The 19639-nt window shown below is 28.6% G+C and overlaps 4 protein-coding genes and 2 long non-coding RNA genes across 7 annotated transcripts; 2 read left to right on the top strand and 4 right to left on the bottom strand.

Moving 5' to 3' along the window:
- The first annotated feature begins 17 nt into the window (after window positions 1-17).
- Window positions 18-13540, top strand: dlp (glypican dally-like). The gene is made up of 7 exons (XM_070647677.1): window positions 18-572; window positions 8380-8544; window positions 10327-10561; window positions 10705-11128; window positions 11192-11658; window positions 11717-11928; window positions 11995-13540. Exons 1-7 carry the CDS (start codon window positions 329-331, stop codon window positions 12297-12299), a joined length of 2052 nt encoding a protein of 683 aa, XP_070503778.1. The 5' UTR covers window positions 18-328; the 3' UTR covers window positions 12300-13540.
- Window positions 1861-2743, bottom strand: LOC139096056 (uncharacterized). Its single transcript, XR_011544914.1, has 2 exons — window positions 2647-2743; window positions 1861-2114 (listed from the first exon to the last, which is right to left on the bottom strand). It is a non-coding gene; the product is annotated as an uncharacterized lncRNA (long non-coding RNA).
- A 717-nt stretch (window positions 13541-14257) lies between the features above and the next one.
- On the bottom strand, window positions 14258-16098 carry LOC139095976 (uncharacterized). Of its 2 annotated transcripts, none has more exons than XR_011544907.1 (2): window positions 14859-16098; window positions 14258-14770 (listed from the first exon to the last, which is right to left on the bottom strand). It is a non-coding gene; the product is annotated as an uncharacterized lncRNA (long non-coding RNA). The 2 variants fall into 2 exon arrangements; XR_011544906.1 differs by having other exon boundaries at window positions 14855-16098.
- On the top strand, window positions 15004-16567 carry LOC139095974 (uncharacterized). The gene is made up of 2 exons (XM_070647550.1): window positions 15004-15605; window positions 15724-16567. Exons 1-2 carry the CDS (start codon window positions 15278-15280, stop codon window positions 16425-16427), a joined length of 1032 nt encoding a protein of 343 aa, XP_070503651.1. The 5' UTR covers window positions 15004-15277; the 3' UTR covers window positions 16428-16567.
- Window positions 16568-16572: 5 nt separating this feature from the next.
- On the bottom strand, window positions 16573-17987 carry prel (preli-like). The gene is made up of 3 exons (XM_070647551.1): window positions 17431-17987; window positions 17208-17354; window positions 16573-17116 (listed from the first exon to the last, which is right to left on the bottom strand). Exons 1-3 carry the CDS (start codon window positions 17737-17739, stop codon window positions 16946-16948), a joined length of 627 nt encoding a protein of 208 aa, XP_070503652.1. The 5' UTR covers window positions 17740-17987; the 3' UTR covers window positions 16573-16945.
- A 259-nt stretch (window positions 17988-18246) lies between these two features.
- LOC139096052 (uncharacterized) lies at window positions 18247-19402 on the bottom strand. Its single transcript, XM_070647673.1, has 3 exons — window positions 19267-19402; window positions 18880-19162; window positions 18247-18815 (listed from the first exon to the last, which is right to left on the bottom strand). The coding sequence occupies exons 1-3, from the start codon at window positions 19355-19357 to the stop codon at window positions 18446-18448; spliced, it is 744 nt and encodes a 247-aa protein (XP_070503774.1). The 5' UTR covers window positions 19358-19402; the 3' UTR covers window positions 18247-18445.
- Between the last annotated feature and the right edge of the window lie 237 nt (window positions 19403-19639).

Below are 19639 nucleotides of genomic sequence, written 5' to 3' on the forward strand. Positions count from 1 at the left end.
CACTTTCGGACCGAAAAGACGGGATTTTTTTTTCTTAGTAATTTTTTTTTAAAAAAATATAATATATCCAATTTTTATACAATAAATGCGCTAAAGAGTTTTAAAATAGCAATCCTAGATAATATAAACATACAGGTTCGCAGAATAATAATATCGCAATTTCAATTTTTCAAATGATTTTGGTGTGAAAATTGAATAGAAATTAAGGAGTAACATAAAAATTCAATATATATGGAAGGGTGGAGAGAGAAAAGTTCATAAAGTAAAACTTTACTTTTATAATTATAATAGTTTATTTAATCTAAAGAATCTAATAGCTATATAAATAATGAAGTGTATGTGCATATCTAATAAATTAATTGTAAATTCTATGAATGGCCTTTGTTGCCAAATATTAATATTGATACTATTAAGTCAAATTCAAATCTCAACATCCTCACTATCAACAACAAGTCCAGCCTCTTTGAGTGCTAATTTAAACAATAGTTATGAATTAACATGTGTGGGCATAAAGGAACTATTAGTTCAACGTGGAATCAATGAAAGAGATATACCAAAATTTCCTATTAAAGGTGAGTACCAAGAATTTTATTCCTTCTTTATTCTCATGTAAATGTGCTGTAACTGCATAGATTTATTTTTTGCTATACTCTCTCAATTCATCATTATTCTCCTTAGTCTTGTTGTTATTTTTCTCTCTTATTTATTTACCGGCAAGCAAATGTGTTGTTTTTTTTTTATTTTTTAAAAAAAAATACAAAAATATGGATATCTGTTGCTTTTTGGTGTCTATAAAATCAAAATGTGGGAGTTTAATAACTTAACAGAGATTTCAATGGGAAATATAAAATGATTCAAAATTAGATAAAACTAGATTTTGTTCTAATTACCAAATTAAATGGTTAGTTTCTATTGACCTATAATCCATGTGTGAATGAAAATACCGATATGACTTATCTTTTTTTTTAAAAAAAAAATTAGAATACGATATCTAATCTTGGATTATTACGCTGGGGGAAAAAGACGTGCGAGGTGTTATAATTTCATTGCGTATGTGAGAATAAATGTTCAAATATTTTAATTATTAATTAATATTATCATCATCATCATCATCATGATGGGCTAAACGTTCGGAGCTCGTTGACCTTAAATTACTCGGTAATTCCTTTTCCTTCATTCATTCTTTTTTGGATTTAATAATGTGTGTAACTTTAAAAGTGTTTTTGATGGTTGCAAATTCTTTCGCACGAACTTTCATTCTTGCCTCCAGTTCTTTTCTGTTTTCTATATTATCTCTTTTTTTTATTCTTGGGTATTTCAAACAAGAATTCTCAATATAAAAAAAATGAAGAAATACATTTCTGAAAACAAAACAATTCCACACAGTGATCGAAAGGCGCCAAACGAGTAAAATGACTGTCTGAGAAATCTCTTTCATCCTCGCTTTTTGTACTTTTTTTTTATTTTCTTAAAAATGCATTCCTTTCGTATTTTTTTTTCGGGGTATCTAAAAGCAAACGATATTTTTCCATGTATTGAAGATCATTGCAACAACTACAGTCATCATTTATATCTTTTCTTTCCTTCTCAAAGAAGATTTCTTATAGCCTCAGCATTCTCTATAATGTCCACTCACTTCATGTATTAGTGGTACATGTATACAAGAAATGCATCAATGTAGAAGGGAAAAATTCATTCTTTAATTTTTCTTTCCTTCATTCTCTATTTCGTTTTTAGCATTTTTATTCTTATGGCTGACTGTGCAAAGCAGTGAGCACCCTGAGTAAAAAGCGGAAAACATTAGAGAGAATGAAGATGAATTATCTATAGTTGAATGGAATAATAAAAAGAGAATTGTAAAAAAAAAGAAATATTTCTTTTTTATTCAGTTTTGAGAAAAGTAACAAGTTCTGAATGTATCGTAAAATAGCAGAAATATCTTATTTTCCTGCATTTATTGGATTTCTTTTCATATGAATCTGCGAGGATGCAATATTGACCAACACTCATCCTGTCTAAATAAACTAAAAATCTTTTTGTTTACATTTACTATACTTCTATACTGGATGACTCAATTCCTTTCTCAGACATAGTCAGATACTGCACTGGATTTGCTATGGAATTCATAAAGGAAAGAAGAAAAACGTCAATATATTACTCATTAATCTTGCGAAATATGAAAAATCATGCAAAGACGTAATGGAAATGACTTCTTCTTACATACGCAAATGTGAAAACATTCAATAATAAATTGAATCAATTGAATGTATTCAAACATAATTGCTATAAAAATTTGGAATCTTTCAATATAACTCACAGTGGGTCTGTATTATTTTCTTAATTGTATACGGCACAAAATGAAATAGGTGTTAAGAATGTACTTTTTTTTCTGTGGATTCAGTATAAAGAAATATAGAAGCGGACACACTGCACACTAATGTTTTCTTCCCAATCTCACACTATTCTACAAGTATATCTAAGGCATGTGTTTCTTTGACAGGTAGTTTCTCTATTGTAGGGCTATTCTTATTCTTATTATTAATATTACTTTTCTAAATTCCTCTTTGCCTTTTCTCCCTTTCTCATCATCATGTGAGATATATTATTATAGTGTAACGAACAGTAATGAAATAAACTGAAAATTACCTTTAATGCTTTTAACAAAATTTGACACAATATAGTGATGATGATGATGATGATGATTTGACGAAAATAAGTTTTGATAAGTTGTGCCATCTTCTGACACCTTCATACTGAATTTTAAAAAGTCTTGATTCTTACCAAAAAAAAAAAATTAGCTTCACACAAATATCTTACAAACCTCAATAAAATCAAGCCTAAACACACCAAAGAATTAATTGAGTGGTAGGTGACCCTAAGATGCGTGTGTTCCATTTATTATCTTAATGTCATTAGTGATAACTGCCTCTTTTTTTTCTTCTGTGAAGTCTTTTCGAATTCCATTACGCTTGGTTGGATACAATAGTCAACTCCGTTAATATTATGGTCAGTCAAAATTCAACAGTCGGTTCAAGTTTTTTTTTCTATGTGTTAATATATGTATACACACTGTGAAGACTGCTCTTGACTTCTTGCTTCAGTGACCATAAGAAAAGAAAATATTGAAACTATGAAATAAATAAAGCACACCAGTAGGCACCACCTTTAAGAAAATAATTTTGATTTCAATTTTTTTTAATAGCTTAATCATGAAAATTATTTGGGAAGTATTTTACTCAAAAAGAAGTCCAATGGTGCAAAATCTCAATTGATTGTTTACAAGATTATTCAAACAATTTTGTTCTTTTTCTATTGTTTTCTTGACAAATAAAAATTTCACAATTCAGCACATTTTGCTACCATTTCTTTATGATTTACATTCTAGAAAAAAATGCAGCTTGTTGCTAACGTATTGATTTTCGTAATGAAATTTGGAAATTTCTCAGAAATACTCAGAAGCTGGGTACTGAAGCATGGTCTCCGAATCCATACAAATGCTGCGTATAAGTTAAAAGTATGTCAAAAGAATAACATTAAGAGAAAATTAATTTAATTATCAATAAAGGATGGAAACATTATTATTTTTCTTAAATAGCTTAACATTAGAACGAAATATAATTATCGTTATCGGTAGACGCGGCAAGATCAAACAGTCTTTTTTTCCTTTAAAAAGATGTTTATCATCCCACATATTTTTTTAGCCATAAAAAAGATATTTCTATATTAAAATATTTTAATTTTATGCAAAATAATTTTATCATTTTAATATAAAATAAATTCTAAAAGAGTTGGCAAAGTGTAAGAATTGAATTTTTTAAAAATAAAGTATTAGTGAGATTTTGGCATTTTATAAATGAGTTTCTACAATAGTTTGAAAGTTCAATGTAATCTCTGAATTGATTAGATATCACCATCTTAAAATTATATCAGAATTTCAGCAAACTGACGAAAGAATTTTATTAGCTTTTTTAACGCATTTTTGAGAAAAAGAGAGCTTAGTAAGAGACTTACTCTGGTCGATCGGTTCCCTGCCGTTAAAAACTCATTACCCAGACATCGTAGAGGATCCAAATAAGATTTGTTCTATCAGTTTTATTGAGTTATTCCTAAATTCGATAATTTCACTTGTAATTTCACAAACATGCATGAAGTTGGTTGCGAATGAAAATTTTACTCAGAAATTTGAATTTTATATAAACGTTACAAATATTATTTTCTATATGGTTTCCAATTCGATTGAAACGTGCAAAAATGCGCTAAAGTCGTTCGGTAAGGTCGAGCAATTTTTAATTTTTTTTTATTTTCGTCTTCTTTCTCATGTCTTTTTCGTTCAAAAGTAAATTTCAGAAAGATTGAAGATACCATAATGGTTAATGACTTTAAATGATCAAAAATTTTGTTTCATTACCTTATGATGCTAATATGCGATCGAAAGTATAATATTTATGTGAAAGGGAAATCTGATTTTATTCTTTAGAATAAATATGCAAAATAGCTTGAGGTAGCAATCGGATACATTGAAAATACATTCTGAAAATGAGATAATGATGATATTTCTTTTTTTCTTCCATTTAAAGTGTCAAAGTATTATTTATAACGTGCCATTTTAATATAACTCAACAAGTGTTAATGGCGAACGAGTTTATAACCTTCATAATCAAGTCAAAAAGATTTCCAAAATCATCGGTCTTTGATATCTTAAAAAGTAGTCTTAAATATGCATTTTCTTCATCTTCTTCTGAATTTAAATTAATTATCCTGCTGAATAAATAATTAATTAATGTGTTTTTCATGCCATTTTAAATTCGATAACTTTTAAATGAATTCTAATGCAATTCCATTTTTATTAAAATATTTGATAGCTTTTAGTTTCGTCCAAAAGATTTTAATGCCATTTGGCTATTTTCCTATGGGGTTCTTCACAGGTGACATCAACATTTCTTCGGAATTATTTGTCTCTCAATCATTCTGCAAATTAAGTCCAGCTTAAAACTTTTTGAGAATCTCAGATGATCAGTTTGATTTTCAATGAATCAATTTGATTTTTAATGGTTATTCGAAATTCAAAATTTTCATTCGCAACCAACTTCACGTATGTTTTTAAATGAAATATGAATAGAATTAAATTTATTAATTTTCAAATTTATGACTAATTTAATGATTTAAGATTATGTGAGACGCCAATAATTCAATAAAACTGATCAAACAAAACTTATTTGATTCTCTATTTTAAAGGTAGCCGAATAAGCTAATATTCTAATTGTTAAATAATTTTGGATTGGTTCCAAATTAGTCCAAGTTTTGATGGACGAAATTTTTGGATATATCCCATTTTTAAAAGAATATTCTTTCGTAAGAAGCTCAATTTATTAAGAATTAATAACTTTCTACTTTAGCCGGCCATAAATTCTAGAAAAACTAATAAAATACTATTTTTAGGCAACGATTAACATAAAATAAACCAGTCCTAAAATTGAAATTTTAGCACACTATAACTCAAATGCTATCCCTCATGTGATCTCACAAATTGCTCTTAAAGAAGAAAAGAATAAAGCTATGAGCAATCAAGAAACCAAAAGCTATTTTCCTTTTAATTCATGTGGTTTTGAAACAGAAAGTGATGAAATTAATTTATTTAGTTTGCATCCTTCACTTGCTAACCACATTTTTCATTTAAAAAAAATAATCAACGACGATTTAAAGAAGTGCAAAGACAAAAGGTACTTAGGAAATGTTTATGGAAATAATAAATTGTGAAAAAAATCAATTAAAATCAAATAAATACCTATATATAATAACAAAAATATAGAATCTATAGCAAAATATACTGGAATTATGACGGAATTTCTAAGAAAAGAAACTGAGCGATAAAGTGGAATAGCGAAAGATGAGTAAAACTTTAGAAGAATGAAAACGAATGACTAGATACAATAAGGAATACCGGTCATTCAAGTTCTCGTATTACATTGTCGGTCTATGACTGACTAGAACATGACTGTTCATGTATGTTCAAAAGTGCATATGTATAAGTAAAGCTAATAAAGTTTTGAATTAATAGATACTGCAACTCACGTAGAGATCATGTTATTCCTTTTGATATATACATGCGATATGTATTTTAATAACTTTTTTAAGAATTTTTGACATTATGATGTGATGATTGCCAATTTTTTTTATATATTTCATTCATCTGTTCTGTCTACGTTTCTGTTGAAAAAAAGAATGAAATCACTTTTATTGAAAGGTGATAGCCATAGCCGTAGCATTCTAATTTATTCAACACATTTTCATTTCGTTTAATATGAGTAATGGTGGTGATTCACAAATCACAACCATTTTCTAGAAAGAGGTACATTATTAAGAATTTTTATCCGTTTTCTTTTCTTTTTTTATTGTATATTCTTATTCCTTTCGCATTTTTTCTTCGCTTTTTTGGTGTGCAGAAGCGGTTACCGATTGGAATGCAGTTGAGCAACTTTTTGATCGTGGGATTTTTCCATCTGCTCCGAAATTCGTTTTAGTGATAAGTTTTTCTCAATGCATGAATAAGAAAGTTAAATAATAAAATATCTTGGGCACTAAAAGGATCAGTTAAATATACATGTAAGCAGCGCACAGATAATAAAAAAGAATTCTAAAATCTCTTTGAATGTATTTTGTCTGCTCTCATGATTTGTGGACTGCTACTCATAGATTTAAATATTACTCTAAAATCGAGAATTCTCAGGATGGAACGGGACGGAACATGATGCGAATACCATATTGTGTTTAGTCAAGATGTAAAAACTAATAAGCATCTAATGTAGTGGAAAATATCAAATTTCAGTCTACTTCCTCTTTATTTATGAACGATTTTTAGTACCTTTGCTTATACAGCATGTGCAATCTTGGGGTAATAAAACTAATTAAATGACTATAAAGGAACAAACTTGATACCATTTAATAAAAAAGGGGCATACTTTTTTGTGGTTATGAAAATGATGAAATCTCGTTGAGAAATCGATCTGGCTGCTCTGTACTTATTTTTTATGATAAAAATTTGCGATGCTGTTTTATTAAAAGTATAAGTCTGGAAATGCTTTATTGAGAGCAAATGAACAAAGTATATGCTTCATCAAGCTACTCGTAGTAATGTCAATAACTCTTCTGACATGATTAAGAAAAAATCTAAGCATTTCCGGCAAGGAATAAGCTAAATAAAAACTCAGTTAGCTATGTAAATTGTTAAAATGTGAAAATGAAATCAATACTGCAAATGCTGTGCTATATAAATAAAGTGTTAACATGTTAACATTATTGAAAGACGATTTTAAAGTAAATATATTTTACCGGTAGTAGTGAGAACATCTCGTGATATTTATGAATGAGTAGCATAGCAAAAGAGAGAAAATAGATTATTTTAGAAATAAATGTTCGTGCAAACTTGCTTATACAAGTATTCATTGCTCAAGTGTTAAAAGAGCAAACGAATAGAAAAAAATGTGCACAATGTAAACAAAAGGAGCTCCTTCAGTACACAGTAATTGTAGTTTTATGTACACTTATAATGTGTGTTTTGTAATGAATTCATTAGATAAAAATGCGATGGTTATCTTCTATACATTCCATGAATGAATGCTAAATTTACAGATCAAGAATGAAAGAATGGCATAAACATTTTATAAATAGCTCCAATTTAAACTAATTGACTCTGTTGAACTAAAAGATATATACATTATCATCTGCAAATTGAATGCTGGACCCGTTATGATCAACCGAAAGTTATACATTCTTTCGCACATAATTAAGTAAGACTTTGATTGTGAATAATTAAGACTTTTATGTCATTTTTATAAATAGTCGGATCGATTGGATATAGCGCAACGAAGCAAGAATATATTTTTGCGTTGAATCTCGTCTCTAATTTATTACAATGCATTAAAAAATCAACATTATTAAAAAGAGCCGAAAGTTTAGATTGGTATATCCAGTTTTTGAAAAAGAAACCGTGTTGTCACAGCATACAGCAATTCCTTAATCAAATGTAGCGGTTTATACTATTATAATAAAAAATTCAGTTGTGAACATCAAAAGTAGAACTCTTTCTTTTATCACCATTATCAAAAAAGATAAAAGTCAACCGGTTTAAATTCATTTTTCTCTTATGTTTCCGATGTTGTACATACTGGTACATCCATAAAAAAGTAACGCATGTTTTCTTTAAAAAAAAAAAGATGTTTGTTTAGAAGCTGATTAAATTAAACTACTTTTTACCGTCCCTATGTAAATTTGTGTACCAAACTTAATTTCTTCATTGCTTCAGCTTTACACATAAAACATTTACTTACTCCTCTGATCAAATGAGTTAATTATTTTTATTTATTTACACTTTTTTTCCAGATATAAAGTTTAAGTATTGTGATGTGCCTACAGATGGATCGTGCTGTAATAGTAATATTGAACAAAAGTTATCATTTAATTCAAAGACTGCTATGGAGAGAGTGATTCGTGATTCCGTAAGCAAAATGTCATCAACGCTGCAGACACGAGCTCAAAAGTTTAATGGTAAATATTAATCTATTGTATAAGTCCAATATAATTGCTATAAATTTTCATCATGTTAAAATTAAGATTCCATTAGAAAATAATAAAGGTGTTATAGACTTAAGTCCATTATTTCCTATTTTCAAAGAAATCTGTGGCAATTTCCAATATATTAATTGTCCGTTATAACATCTCATTCTTCTTTAAAATATACCTACAGTTTAATTGACCATAAAAAGTACCATTATCTTTATATACTATTCTAAAGTGTATATACACCAAGCCATGCATGTTAATATTACTGAGATCGGAATTCTAAACACTAATGCGTGATGTTAATGAAATATTTTTTTCCTCCTTTTTTTCTCTATTTATCTTAAATAAACATATACACTAATTTACTATTAGATGAAGTTAATTCTTCCATTTTTTTTAAAAAAAAAAAACTATTTTAAAATTTCTCAACTCAGATTCCATAAAATGAGAAAATGAAATTGTAATGTGGAGGGTCTGCCGTGTAATGTGTGTACAAAAACTTTCTATAGGAACTGATGATGAATGTAATCCATCATACATTTTTTTCTTTGTGGATACAAATTTGTAAAGGACTTTTATGGTCATTTTAATTTATATTTAATACTATTATACTAAGATTTTTGGGGTAGGGATATTTTTAGAACTAAAAAATGGAATGATCTTTTGTGCAATTTAAAGCTTCTTATTATGGTTCAATAATATGCTTCCTGAATTTCAAAAAATGTCGAAATACTGGGCATGTTTAATCATGTTTTTTAAAGTAAGAAGGTTTAAGTTTCTGCTTCAAATATTGACATTGTTCTATTGACTAATGGAGGATTTTAAATCTTTTTGGGATGCTTAAAAACTGCATTTTACTGCTCTATTTGAGAATAGAATTTAGCATACAGGTACTCGAGGAAGTATTTTTACGTTCTAAAAAAGATACAATGAACTCTTAAGGTACAAAAAAAATTTATTGCTGTAAATTTAAATAAAATTAAAGATTGAAGCGATGAAAGATAAAAGACCAAGCATTCAAATAGTAACATTGGTTTATTCTCACATTTTTTGTGCCTAAAATAACTCTTCTGTTTATTATATATACAAAAGTATGTACACACAATTCCATAGAGAATCGCCGTAGAAAATTAAATGTATTCAAGCAGATCATCAAATCAAAAAAAAAAGAAGACGTAATGAGATAATTTTCGTAGCATCTCTAATTTTAATAATTTAATTATCTGAATTTTCGATGATTCATTGTTTTAATAAGCAGTGAAAAATCAGAAACCGTGCAATAGAAGCTTTTGTTTATAGTATTGAAATCGTTCAATAGAATGGAATCTTAAAGTCTAGAAAATCAGGTGTGTTATAACGTTCATTTGAGATTTAAATAATATTTATTATATACAGTTGAAAACCCCTTTTTCTTAAAAAAAAATCAGTTTGTATTAGAACTTCTAACAATAAACATCGCGATTATTATTGTAAAGCATTTATAAATGATATTAGATAATGATGTGTCTAGATCCATATTGTTTAGATGCTATATACTTTGCTGGAAAAAAATCAAGAATAACGATTGCTTCTCTTGTTTTCGCACATCTCTGAAAATGGAAATGAAAAATTTATGGCAATCATATGGACATAATAAATTTTTAATGAAATGTATTAATATGCATGAGATGATGATATACGTTCTCGATAAAAAATATTATCACACCTAATAAGATTTTATGTTGCAAATTAAATGTACATCCAACATTTTATTTCTTTTATAAACAGAACTTTTCAAAACATTATTACAACAATCTAAAGAAGGATTTCATCAAATGTTTAAGCAGACATATGGTGTGATTTATGAGCAGAATTCATATGTTTTCAACGATTTATTTGTTATGCTCGAAGGTTATTTCCTTCGCGGTAAACTAGATCTTACAGAAATGATGGACAAATTTTTCAACCAACTATATCAAAAAATGTTTACCGTAATTAATCGGCAGTATGATTTCAATGAAGAGTAAGTGTCACTAACATATCAAATATTTTCTTAACAAACTAGTTATGGATGTACATATGAAGAATCTTGAAATGTCATTCTTGACTTAATAATTCTTTGAAATTATTGATATTAATTATAATTGGTTTTTATTTCCTTAATAGATATCTAGCCTGTGTTAGTGAGCGGATGAAGGATCTTAAGCCTTTTGGTGATGTTCCCGATAAACTATCTGTTCAAGTAAAACGCTCTTTCGTTGCTACACGAACTTTTGTACAAGCATTAAGTTCAGCAGCAGATGTAGCTAAAAATATGATGACAATTAGGCATTTAAATGAATGTACAGCATCGCTGACTAAAATGTCTGTTTGTGGCACGTGTGGAGGTCATAAAGAAAAACCATGCGAGGCATATTGCATTAATGTCATGAAGGGATGCTTGCAGCAGTATGCTGAATTGGATACAGAATGGGATAACTTTATCGTACAAATGGAAAAAGTGTCAGATCGCTTGTTGGGACCTTTTAATATTGTTATGGTAGTTGAGCCAATTAATATCAAAATTTCGGAAGCAATCATGAATTTTCAGGTAAAATTAATAAATTATTTAAAAACAGAAAAACAACATAAACAAAATTATTTTTTAATTTAGGAATCCGGCAGTGATATAAGTAAGAGAATTTATAGTGGTTGTGGTACACCTAGACTTGGTCGAAATGCTGACTTATCATTTGATGATGAACATAGTAAAGAAGTTCCACATCCAAACGAGAGAGTAAGGCGACATGCTGATCCAGGAAATCAATCTAATCGTAGCGGCAGAAATCAAGAAATAAATGTTGAGCCAATGAAGTTTCCTCGTAATGAATATCAAGCAAATCGAGGAGGAAGTAATCGTGGAAGAAGTGGTAATTCTAACAGAAGCAGCGCAAGAGGACAATACACTGGAAAAACTGATTCTCGAGAGTCAGCTTTGGATAAATTAGTCAAAGAAATTCGTCAAAAAGTGAAAGATACTAAGAAATTTTGGTCAAATCTTCCGTACACAGCATGCAATAATGACGATTTTACTCCAAGTAGAGACAATGATGTATGCTGGAATGGAGTAGGCATTAACCGGTAAGTGATATTTTTCAATTGCTCTGAAAATTAGAATACTAATCCATCCTGTATTTAGATACATCCCAAGTAAAAGTAATGATACTATGCCCACGCGGCAATCTCAGATCGTTGCACAGCAGTTATTTACTCTCAAAACGACAATCAGTCATTTGAAAAATGCTTATAATGGAAATGACGTTGAGTGGCCTGATAATGATGATGGTTCTGAGGAATCAGGAAGCGGCTCAGGCAGTGGTATTGATGACGAGGACGATGAAGATGGTTCAGGTAATAGAAACTTAGCCAAAATTTTCATCACACGATTATTTACATATATTTTTTTCCATTTTATAGGGATTACATTCGTCGATCCTGAAAGTCCAGTTACATTTTCAACAGACACTCCCTCGTCTGGAACAAGACCTAGCAATAACAACAATAATATTGATCTTAATACGAACAATAACGATATGAATTTCAATTCAATAGACGAAACAAAAGAAGACCGTGATCCGGACATCGATGAAACGCGAGAAGCAAAAACATCAACTGCCTCATCATCATGGAAAACAAAACGACTTATCTTTACATACTTCTTGCCAATTGTGATGGCATGGTTTGGTGGCTCTATTAGCAATGCCATCACTGAATTACTGTGATTTTTTACGAATTACTTAACGAAGTATAAATTTTTATTGTATAGTGTTTTTGAACGAGTGATTACAGTAACTGAATGAAAGTATTGATTCATTAACAACAAGGATTTTGATCATGAAGTAAGCGATTGACTGAACTTTTTTTTTTAATTTATAGAAAGATATAGTATTTGAAATTGATTTTTGATATGGCCAGTCAATAGATTTGACAAAGAATTCCATGGTCATTATAAGTTATGAATGACTTGTCAATTTGTGTAGCAATTTTACTGAAACATTCTTTTAAAAAAATTGTAACATTAAATGTATATCTTTTAATCAGATAGCTGTTTTCATCATATTTCTATCTAGGAACGTAAAAATGTGCGAGTGAATAGTGAAATATTTATAGAAAGTTTAGACAATGATGGTGGACATGTTTGAGAAGCTCGTATGATTGTGTAGATTAATCTTTTTACAGAAACAAAAAAATGTAACTTTTAATAAATGTTTTAAGGTAGTATTAAATGGTAAAGCTTATTAAAATTTTGCAAACGATCAATCAGTGCAGTATCAGTATTGTATGAACAAAATATTAAATACAACGTTGTACCGAAATGTTAAGGCATTACTGATGTCTTCATTCAAAATTCAGACTGCGTAAAACACAACTTCCCACAAACTTATTCATTCAAAAACATAGAATATACTTAAATGAACAAAGGTTCTTTCACAAATGATAGGATGTCATTAGTGAATGATCCCTTACTCAAACATCACAATATTAGTGCCAGAAAAGAACATGATTCAAATGAAATTACTAGGATATTGTATAAAAAGAATTTTAATGCATTTTAGAAGGACGTAATATATTTAAAATAATTATCTGATAATACCTCGAGAAATGAATAGTAAGAAAATAATAACACGAGATTATTAATCTACTGCCTATGTATGTACAATTTCGAAAATAATTGATCAAAATTTTAAAAACTGGGATTAGAAATTCATTTTTACAATAAAAAAAGTCATTTTAAAATTTAGAATTTTCATTCTTTAGGAATTTGGAAAACCAAAAAGTCATTGATTTCGCTAAATTTTGTCGATTTTAAAAAAATAAAAAAATATGGAAAATTATTTGTAAAGCAAAATACGAAATTTAATTTATATCTTATATGAAATTAATTAAGAAGCTGAAGCAAGTGTGTACATATTTAAAAATAATGAAAAATTTAATAAAACAAAAATTGATATGTAATAATTAATTGCAAGACTCCTGTATCTTTTATTTTATTTGACTACGTCAAGATGTATACCTAGATCATTCAAATAGAATTTTGTACGTAAATGTAAACTATTTACAAGTTGTCAAACGAAAAAGTGACCGATAAATTTTTAAAAATTACTAACACTATCATATGTTTTTGCATAGAATACAATGGAATAATTTGATGGTGTAAACAATAAAATTTGTAAAAATTTTTACAGAAAATGATATATTCATTCAATTTTAACCTTTACTAGTAAGATTAGCAATCTTAGCATTTAGTAAAGATTAGCGTTTGTTATGCATCTGTACTAGCAAAATTTTTCTGTAAGTAGAAAAATTTTTAAACCAAATTTTGACAATTTTCTATCATCGTGTTAGTGTTTTCAAAAAATTCAAATTTTTGACCGTTAAAAACGACAAAATTTTTGTATTATATCTTAATATCTTATATTAAGGTTTTTACAAAAAATACCTGTAATGTACACATTTTCAATTTCAGATAGGTATGAACGAAGAATGTCGCACACATGTTTCATTTCTCAATGTCAAAAAAGATGAGAAATTTTTGAACACGTTTTCACTTTCAAATGATCTAAATTCGTTGGAAATAAGAATTTTGCAAGTATTGATTTTAGGTAATTCACAAAACTTAGAGGACGAGTTACTGAAAAGCATATAAAAAAGATTTGATTAAATTTAATAGAAAACCTGCTTCTCATTTATAAATTTTTTATTTTATACAAAATTCGTGCATGACATTAGGAAACATTTAAGGACTTAATATTTTGGATGGATTTTTAGTCATTATTACAGATTGTGTTAGTTACTTTCAATTACAAACATTACATTATATATTTTCTTTTATCTAAAACATATTTGCACCGGTGACATCATGAATGGCTCTCAACTGCTTAGCTTAAAATTCACCACTCTCATTATCAAATTCACTTGCGATGTTTGTAAAACTTCTTGTTTTCATGAAAACATAAACGAAAATTAGGAATATGACAACAAGAAGAGTCGGCAGTACAATTGTTTTGATTTGTTGTTGAATTTTCTCATTTTCTTTGCGTAATTCCTGTTTTTCCTTTCGAGAGAGCTTGTCTTTGCTATTATTATATCTTCCACGAGCCATATTTTATTCTCTTCTACGGTCCTTTATATCTATTAAATATGATGAGTTGGCGGTACAAAAAATCAACAGGTAATCAATTTTCCGTTATATCTATAAAATATGTATTATGTCAACTATTTTTATCATTAAAAATGAATCCAGGATGGAAAGTTAGCTATATGAATGCTTATTTACCTACCAAATCCAATTAATTCAGGAGAAATTAATTAAAACACGAAAATTGCTAGGAACAGAACATGAATAATGAAGACAAATACAAAGTGCGGCGATGGAATTATTAATATCTACTGACAAAAAGCGCCTCGACTATATTTTTCTTTTTTGAGCAACTCTGAGCAATCGAAAATTCTCTCAATAATTTTGTGCAAGAATTAATGGGTTCTAACATCTGACAGGTCCTGATAACTGAGTGGTTTAGTCTTAAAAATTGTAAAGGTTTAAACAGCATTGCCAAAATTTTAGTTGCATTATTTAATAAAATTTCAAAAAGTCAATGTTTACAACATCAATAGATTCACTGACCTAACAAGACGAATCTTCTCAAAACAGTGATTAGGTATTATCAAAAATTGTATATTTTAAATATTATTTTTGAAAATGTTCCGTCTCAAAAGAGCCCTTAATTATAATACAATTAAGCATTTTTATCGGAGTTATGTATCATTTATTGATATTCATGTAGACAGAGTTAAGTCTGTAAAAATTAAGCCCGAATTTGATTGCATTGAATCTGATAGTCAAATTAAAGTGGAAGTTTTAGATGGCGACAAAAACTTAATTAAACTTAATTCAGTGGCAAAAATCTCACAAACCGAAAAGAAGTTTAATTTAGAAACTTTCGAAACGACGGAGGACATGACATTTATTGTGGAGCTTCCAATTAGTTTATTTAATTGCGTAGAAATAAATGCCAGTGCTGTTAAAGGTTTGTATACAGTAAAAAAGTGTCATATATGTCGATATGGATCATTAAAATTGTCAAAAGTCGAAGTATAAACATCCTTATCATCATGCCTTTATTTTGTTTTTTATTTATTCCGTAGGAGATTTTAAATTTGATAATCTACCAAAAGTCAACAGAATATCGGCAGTAACAAATGATGGAAAAATAAAAGTTCAGCATTCAAGATGCGAGGAAGTAGCTCTTAAAGCTAGTGATATTACTATTGATACACTTTATGCTTATGATATTGATTTGAAGGCAATGATAAATGGCGAAACATCATTGATTAATATTGTCAAATGTCAAAGTGATCAAATTAGAGCAGAAGCACCAAAAGTTCGAATAGATAGTTGCTACACTAATAAGATTCATATTAAATCATATGTTGAAGCATTGTTGAAAAATCTTCATGGCGATTCAACGTTTGATTGCAGTGGACATGTTTTTAATACAGTCGGATTCTCAGGTACTTTCAATGGACGAATCGCGACAGAGAGGACAATGCTTCATTTTGCAGAACTATCCGGTGATAGTAAAGTTGAAATTTCACACAAAGACGGGATGATTCGCGCTGGATTTGCAAATGACATCGTTAAGAATAGCACAAATCTTCACATTCGATCCTGTTGTCCAATTCAAACGAAATCAAAGGAATTTATTGTATGCCAAAAATCTGAAAAATTGTTCGAAGTGATTCGTGAGAATGAAAATAGCGATAGTACCCTCAAAATGAATATTGAGAATGGAAAGGAATTGCAGCTAATCAAACAATCTTGGATAGATTCTATTACTTTTGAATTTTAATCTTGAAAATTTGTTTACGCAAACTTTTAGGCAATACAAAAAATGTTTCATACATTTTAGGTAGTTAGTCTAAAAATAAAATAAAAAAAAGAAAAACTAGATTATTATAAAATAACAAAAACATTTAAAGACCAAACAAATTAGGTATATTATGCAATTTTAAAGATTAAATCTATTTTAGATATAAGAACTTTAAAAAGGTGGATTGCGTGATTTTTTTATTTTATGTTTTTTTTTTTTGGAAAAGACTTAAGTGGTTGCTGTAGAAAACATCTACATAAATTCTTATTGAATGGAATGACATTAGACAGTACCTAATTTCCATTGAATTTTATAATACTTTCTCTACCTACAATTCCCGAATTCAGCATTTCATGACTTGAATGTAATTATTATTAATATAAGTTTTTTTGTACTTATGAACTAGAAACTCAGAAAAAGGCCCTATTTATTGTAAAACCAATTAATCATTAGATTTCCATCTGATCTGATGGACAGTACGAAGAGTAGTTTTCATTTTAATTCTGGTTCATATTGTAATGTGATGCTTCATATATTTGCTCCTTTACATGTTCACTCATTTGCTTTGCAGCTTCCTTGAACTTTTGCGCCACATCATGCTGAACTATATTTGCGTGCTGATTATGCATTGGGAAAAGTATACCAAGAATGTAATTGAAGCCGAGAGCCTTAACGATAAGAATGAAGGAGTGTGTAAGAAAAAATAAATTATGACCTTGTTATCGGGAAAAAAGAAGTAGTAAACAAGTTAATACATACAGATTTCTGGCAATTCTTCTTAAATCGTTCACAACCAAAAGCTTTAATTGCAGACGCAAATCCGAAAACCTGTGAATCTATCCATGCTGACCTATATGCTATTGTTTTTGGTCCATCACTTCTATAGACCACCTTTTCGATAACATTCTATAGGAGAAGAAAATTGTAAACATTGAGTATTGATCGCGGATTTTCTAGAAAATAGGTTCTAAAATTTTCTTACCATTATTTTATTAAATCCTATGTTTCTTGTGTAAGTTGTTAGAGTTTTTGATTTCAAATCAACTAGTGATTCCTCAACGATACAAACAGATTTTGCTTTAAAGAATCTTTCTCCCCATTTCGGTAGCTTATTAGTCTTCGTTATTAGTCTTTTTGAGTACAATTTTCCTTCTCTAGTAACTTGTCGCTCTAGTGTATCTTCAGACAGTACATGACTTGAATATGGGTTCGGGTATCGGCGCCAAAAGCCTTGAAATATCTGTTCCATATTATATTGGAAAACTGTAGAATTTTCATAATATTTTGCCATATCTGTATATCTTTTTTATCGATGTTCCAAGTCTATTTTGAGGAATTTTGATATTATTTGCTTCTTCAACGTTGAATGTTTAATTTAGACTCTAATTCATTCCATTTAATAGTTACTTTATTGATTTTGTACACTTTAATTTAATAAAATTTAGTAGTAAACATGAATTTTTCCAATAATTTTCCGGAATTTTCGTCTTTTAAAAAAATCACGTAAGTCGATAGGTTCAATCTTTATTGAAAAACATGGGGACGCGTTCAGTTTTCTGAACAGTATTATTATTCTCACTATTCGCACCGCATAAATACTTATAACTATTGACAACTCATATTTACATCAATTTTCAATCTAAAATATTTAGAGAATTTACAAAACCAGCACGGGTAAGTCTAAAACATTACGTATGAGCATAAAAACATTAAATTTAAATAAATTCACCCACCTGTGTGCATAATATTTTTTTATATTCAAATCTAAAAAGACGGTTAGGAACAAATGAAAAAAAAATTAAAAATGAAATATCAATTTATTCATTTAAATTCAACATCGATTATGAATGAAAACATTTTGATCATAACAGTAAAGCATTTAGCATTAACAAGCATAATGATTTAGAATTTAAGAACAAAAAAAATGTTCTGACTTCAGAACTCAGACTTGATGAAATTCACACTTTTTGGTCAAGACGATTACTGTTTAGAAAGTTTTAGATAGCATCGTAACTATCTTCTGTTGGCAAAACACGGAATCCGTTTTTCACAAAATAAAATCCTAATTTGATTGATGTCCATAATTTGCACCAGAAATCGTAGTTTGGTAACAATTCGTATCCACGAGCTCCAACAAAGAAGTAATTATAAACTATTCCTATGATTAAGTATGTCAAGAGCACAATGAATGCTATAAGGAAGAAAGTTGAAAAAAATCCAGGAGCTTCAATTTGCTTAATCTGCTTTACACATGCGTTGCTACTAAATAATATTAAATTCGTATTATTTCTATTTGTTTCTTTTGGAGCGTAAAGAATTGAAGTCTTTGAATTAGGTGTACATTGTAGAAGTATAGTAGATGATATGCTGAAAATAAAATTGATAACAACATGTCAAAAGTTTTTAATCAAGTATCTTCTTTTTTTCTTACTTGCTAGTTCCAAATGTCATAAAAATTTGATCTCCTTCCTCTTTAAATTTTGTATCTTTTGTTGATCCCAAAACAAAAGAATGTTTTTCAGAGACATCATAAATACACAATGTAAAGCCATCTTTACAGTCATTTGTAGTATTTTCAGGAAAATTTGGAAGATCTTTTGAGTCGTAGCATGGATTAAAGAAAATTTGAATTTCAGTTCCAACATACGATTTCATACTAGAATTAACAGGATTTAAGAGATTCTTGAAGCTATATCCAGACCCATCATTGTAAACTACAAAATAAAAGAAGGATGTCATTTTTAAAATTAGTCATTGAAAAAAAAATGACAAAGAATTTTTATTTTCTTAAAATCATTAGAATCTATATTTTACTTACCACATTCACAAATATTTTGTGTTGTACATTCAGCATTTATCGATTTAGCGGATAGAAAAAATAGTAAAATTGTAAAACTTATGAGTATCATTATTTTTTAAAATTAAAAATAAGGTATTGTTGATCTTTTTATTTATTTTTGTGACTACAAAAGTGCGGAAAAAATAATTTAAATTTTTAAATTTGCAGAGTCCGTTTCTAAAATTCTTAAATCCGTTAAAATTGCTCAAAGAATAGAATATTAAAACAGTGCTGATTATCACTTCCAAAGTTGTATTATTGCCCCGAAAGATGTATGCGATCTTTTAACATTTTAGATGATTTTTAAAGAAAATTCATGAGCATTCAAAAATATCTTCATGAAAAAATCAGG

This window comes from Chironomus tepperi, unplaced genomic scaffold, assembly GCF_022539635.2.
Source record: "Chironomus tepperi strain 1889 unplaced genomic scaffold, CSIRO-AGI_Ctep_v1 contig_376, whole genome shotgun sequence".
Taxonomy (NCBI): domain Eukaryota; kingdom Metazoa; phylum Arthropoda; class Insecta; order Diptera; family Chironomidae; genus Chironomus; species Chironomus tepperi.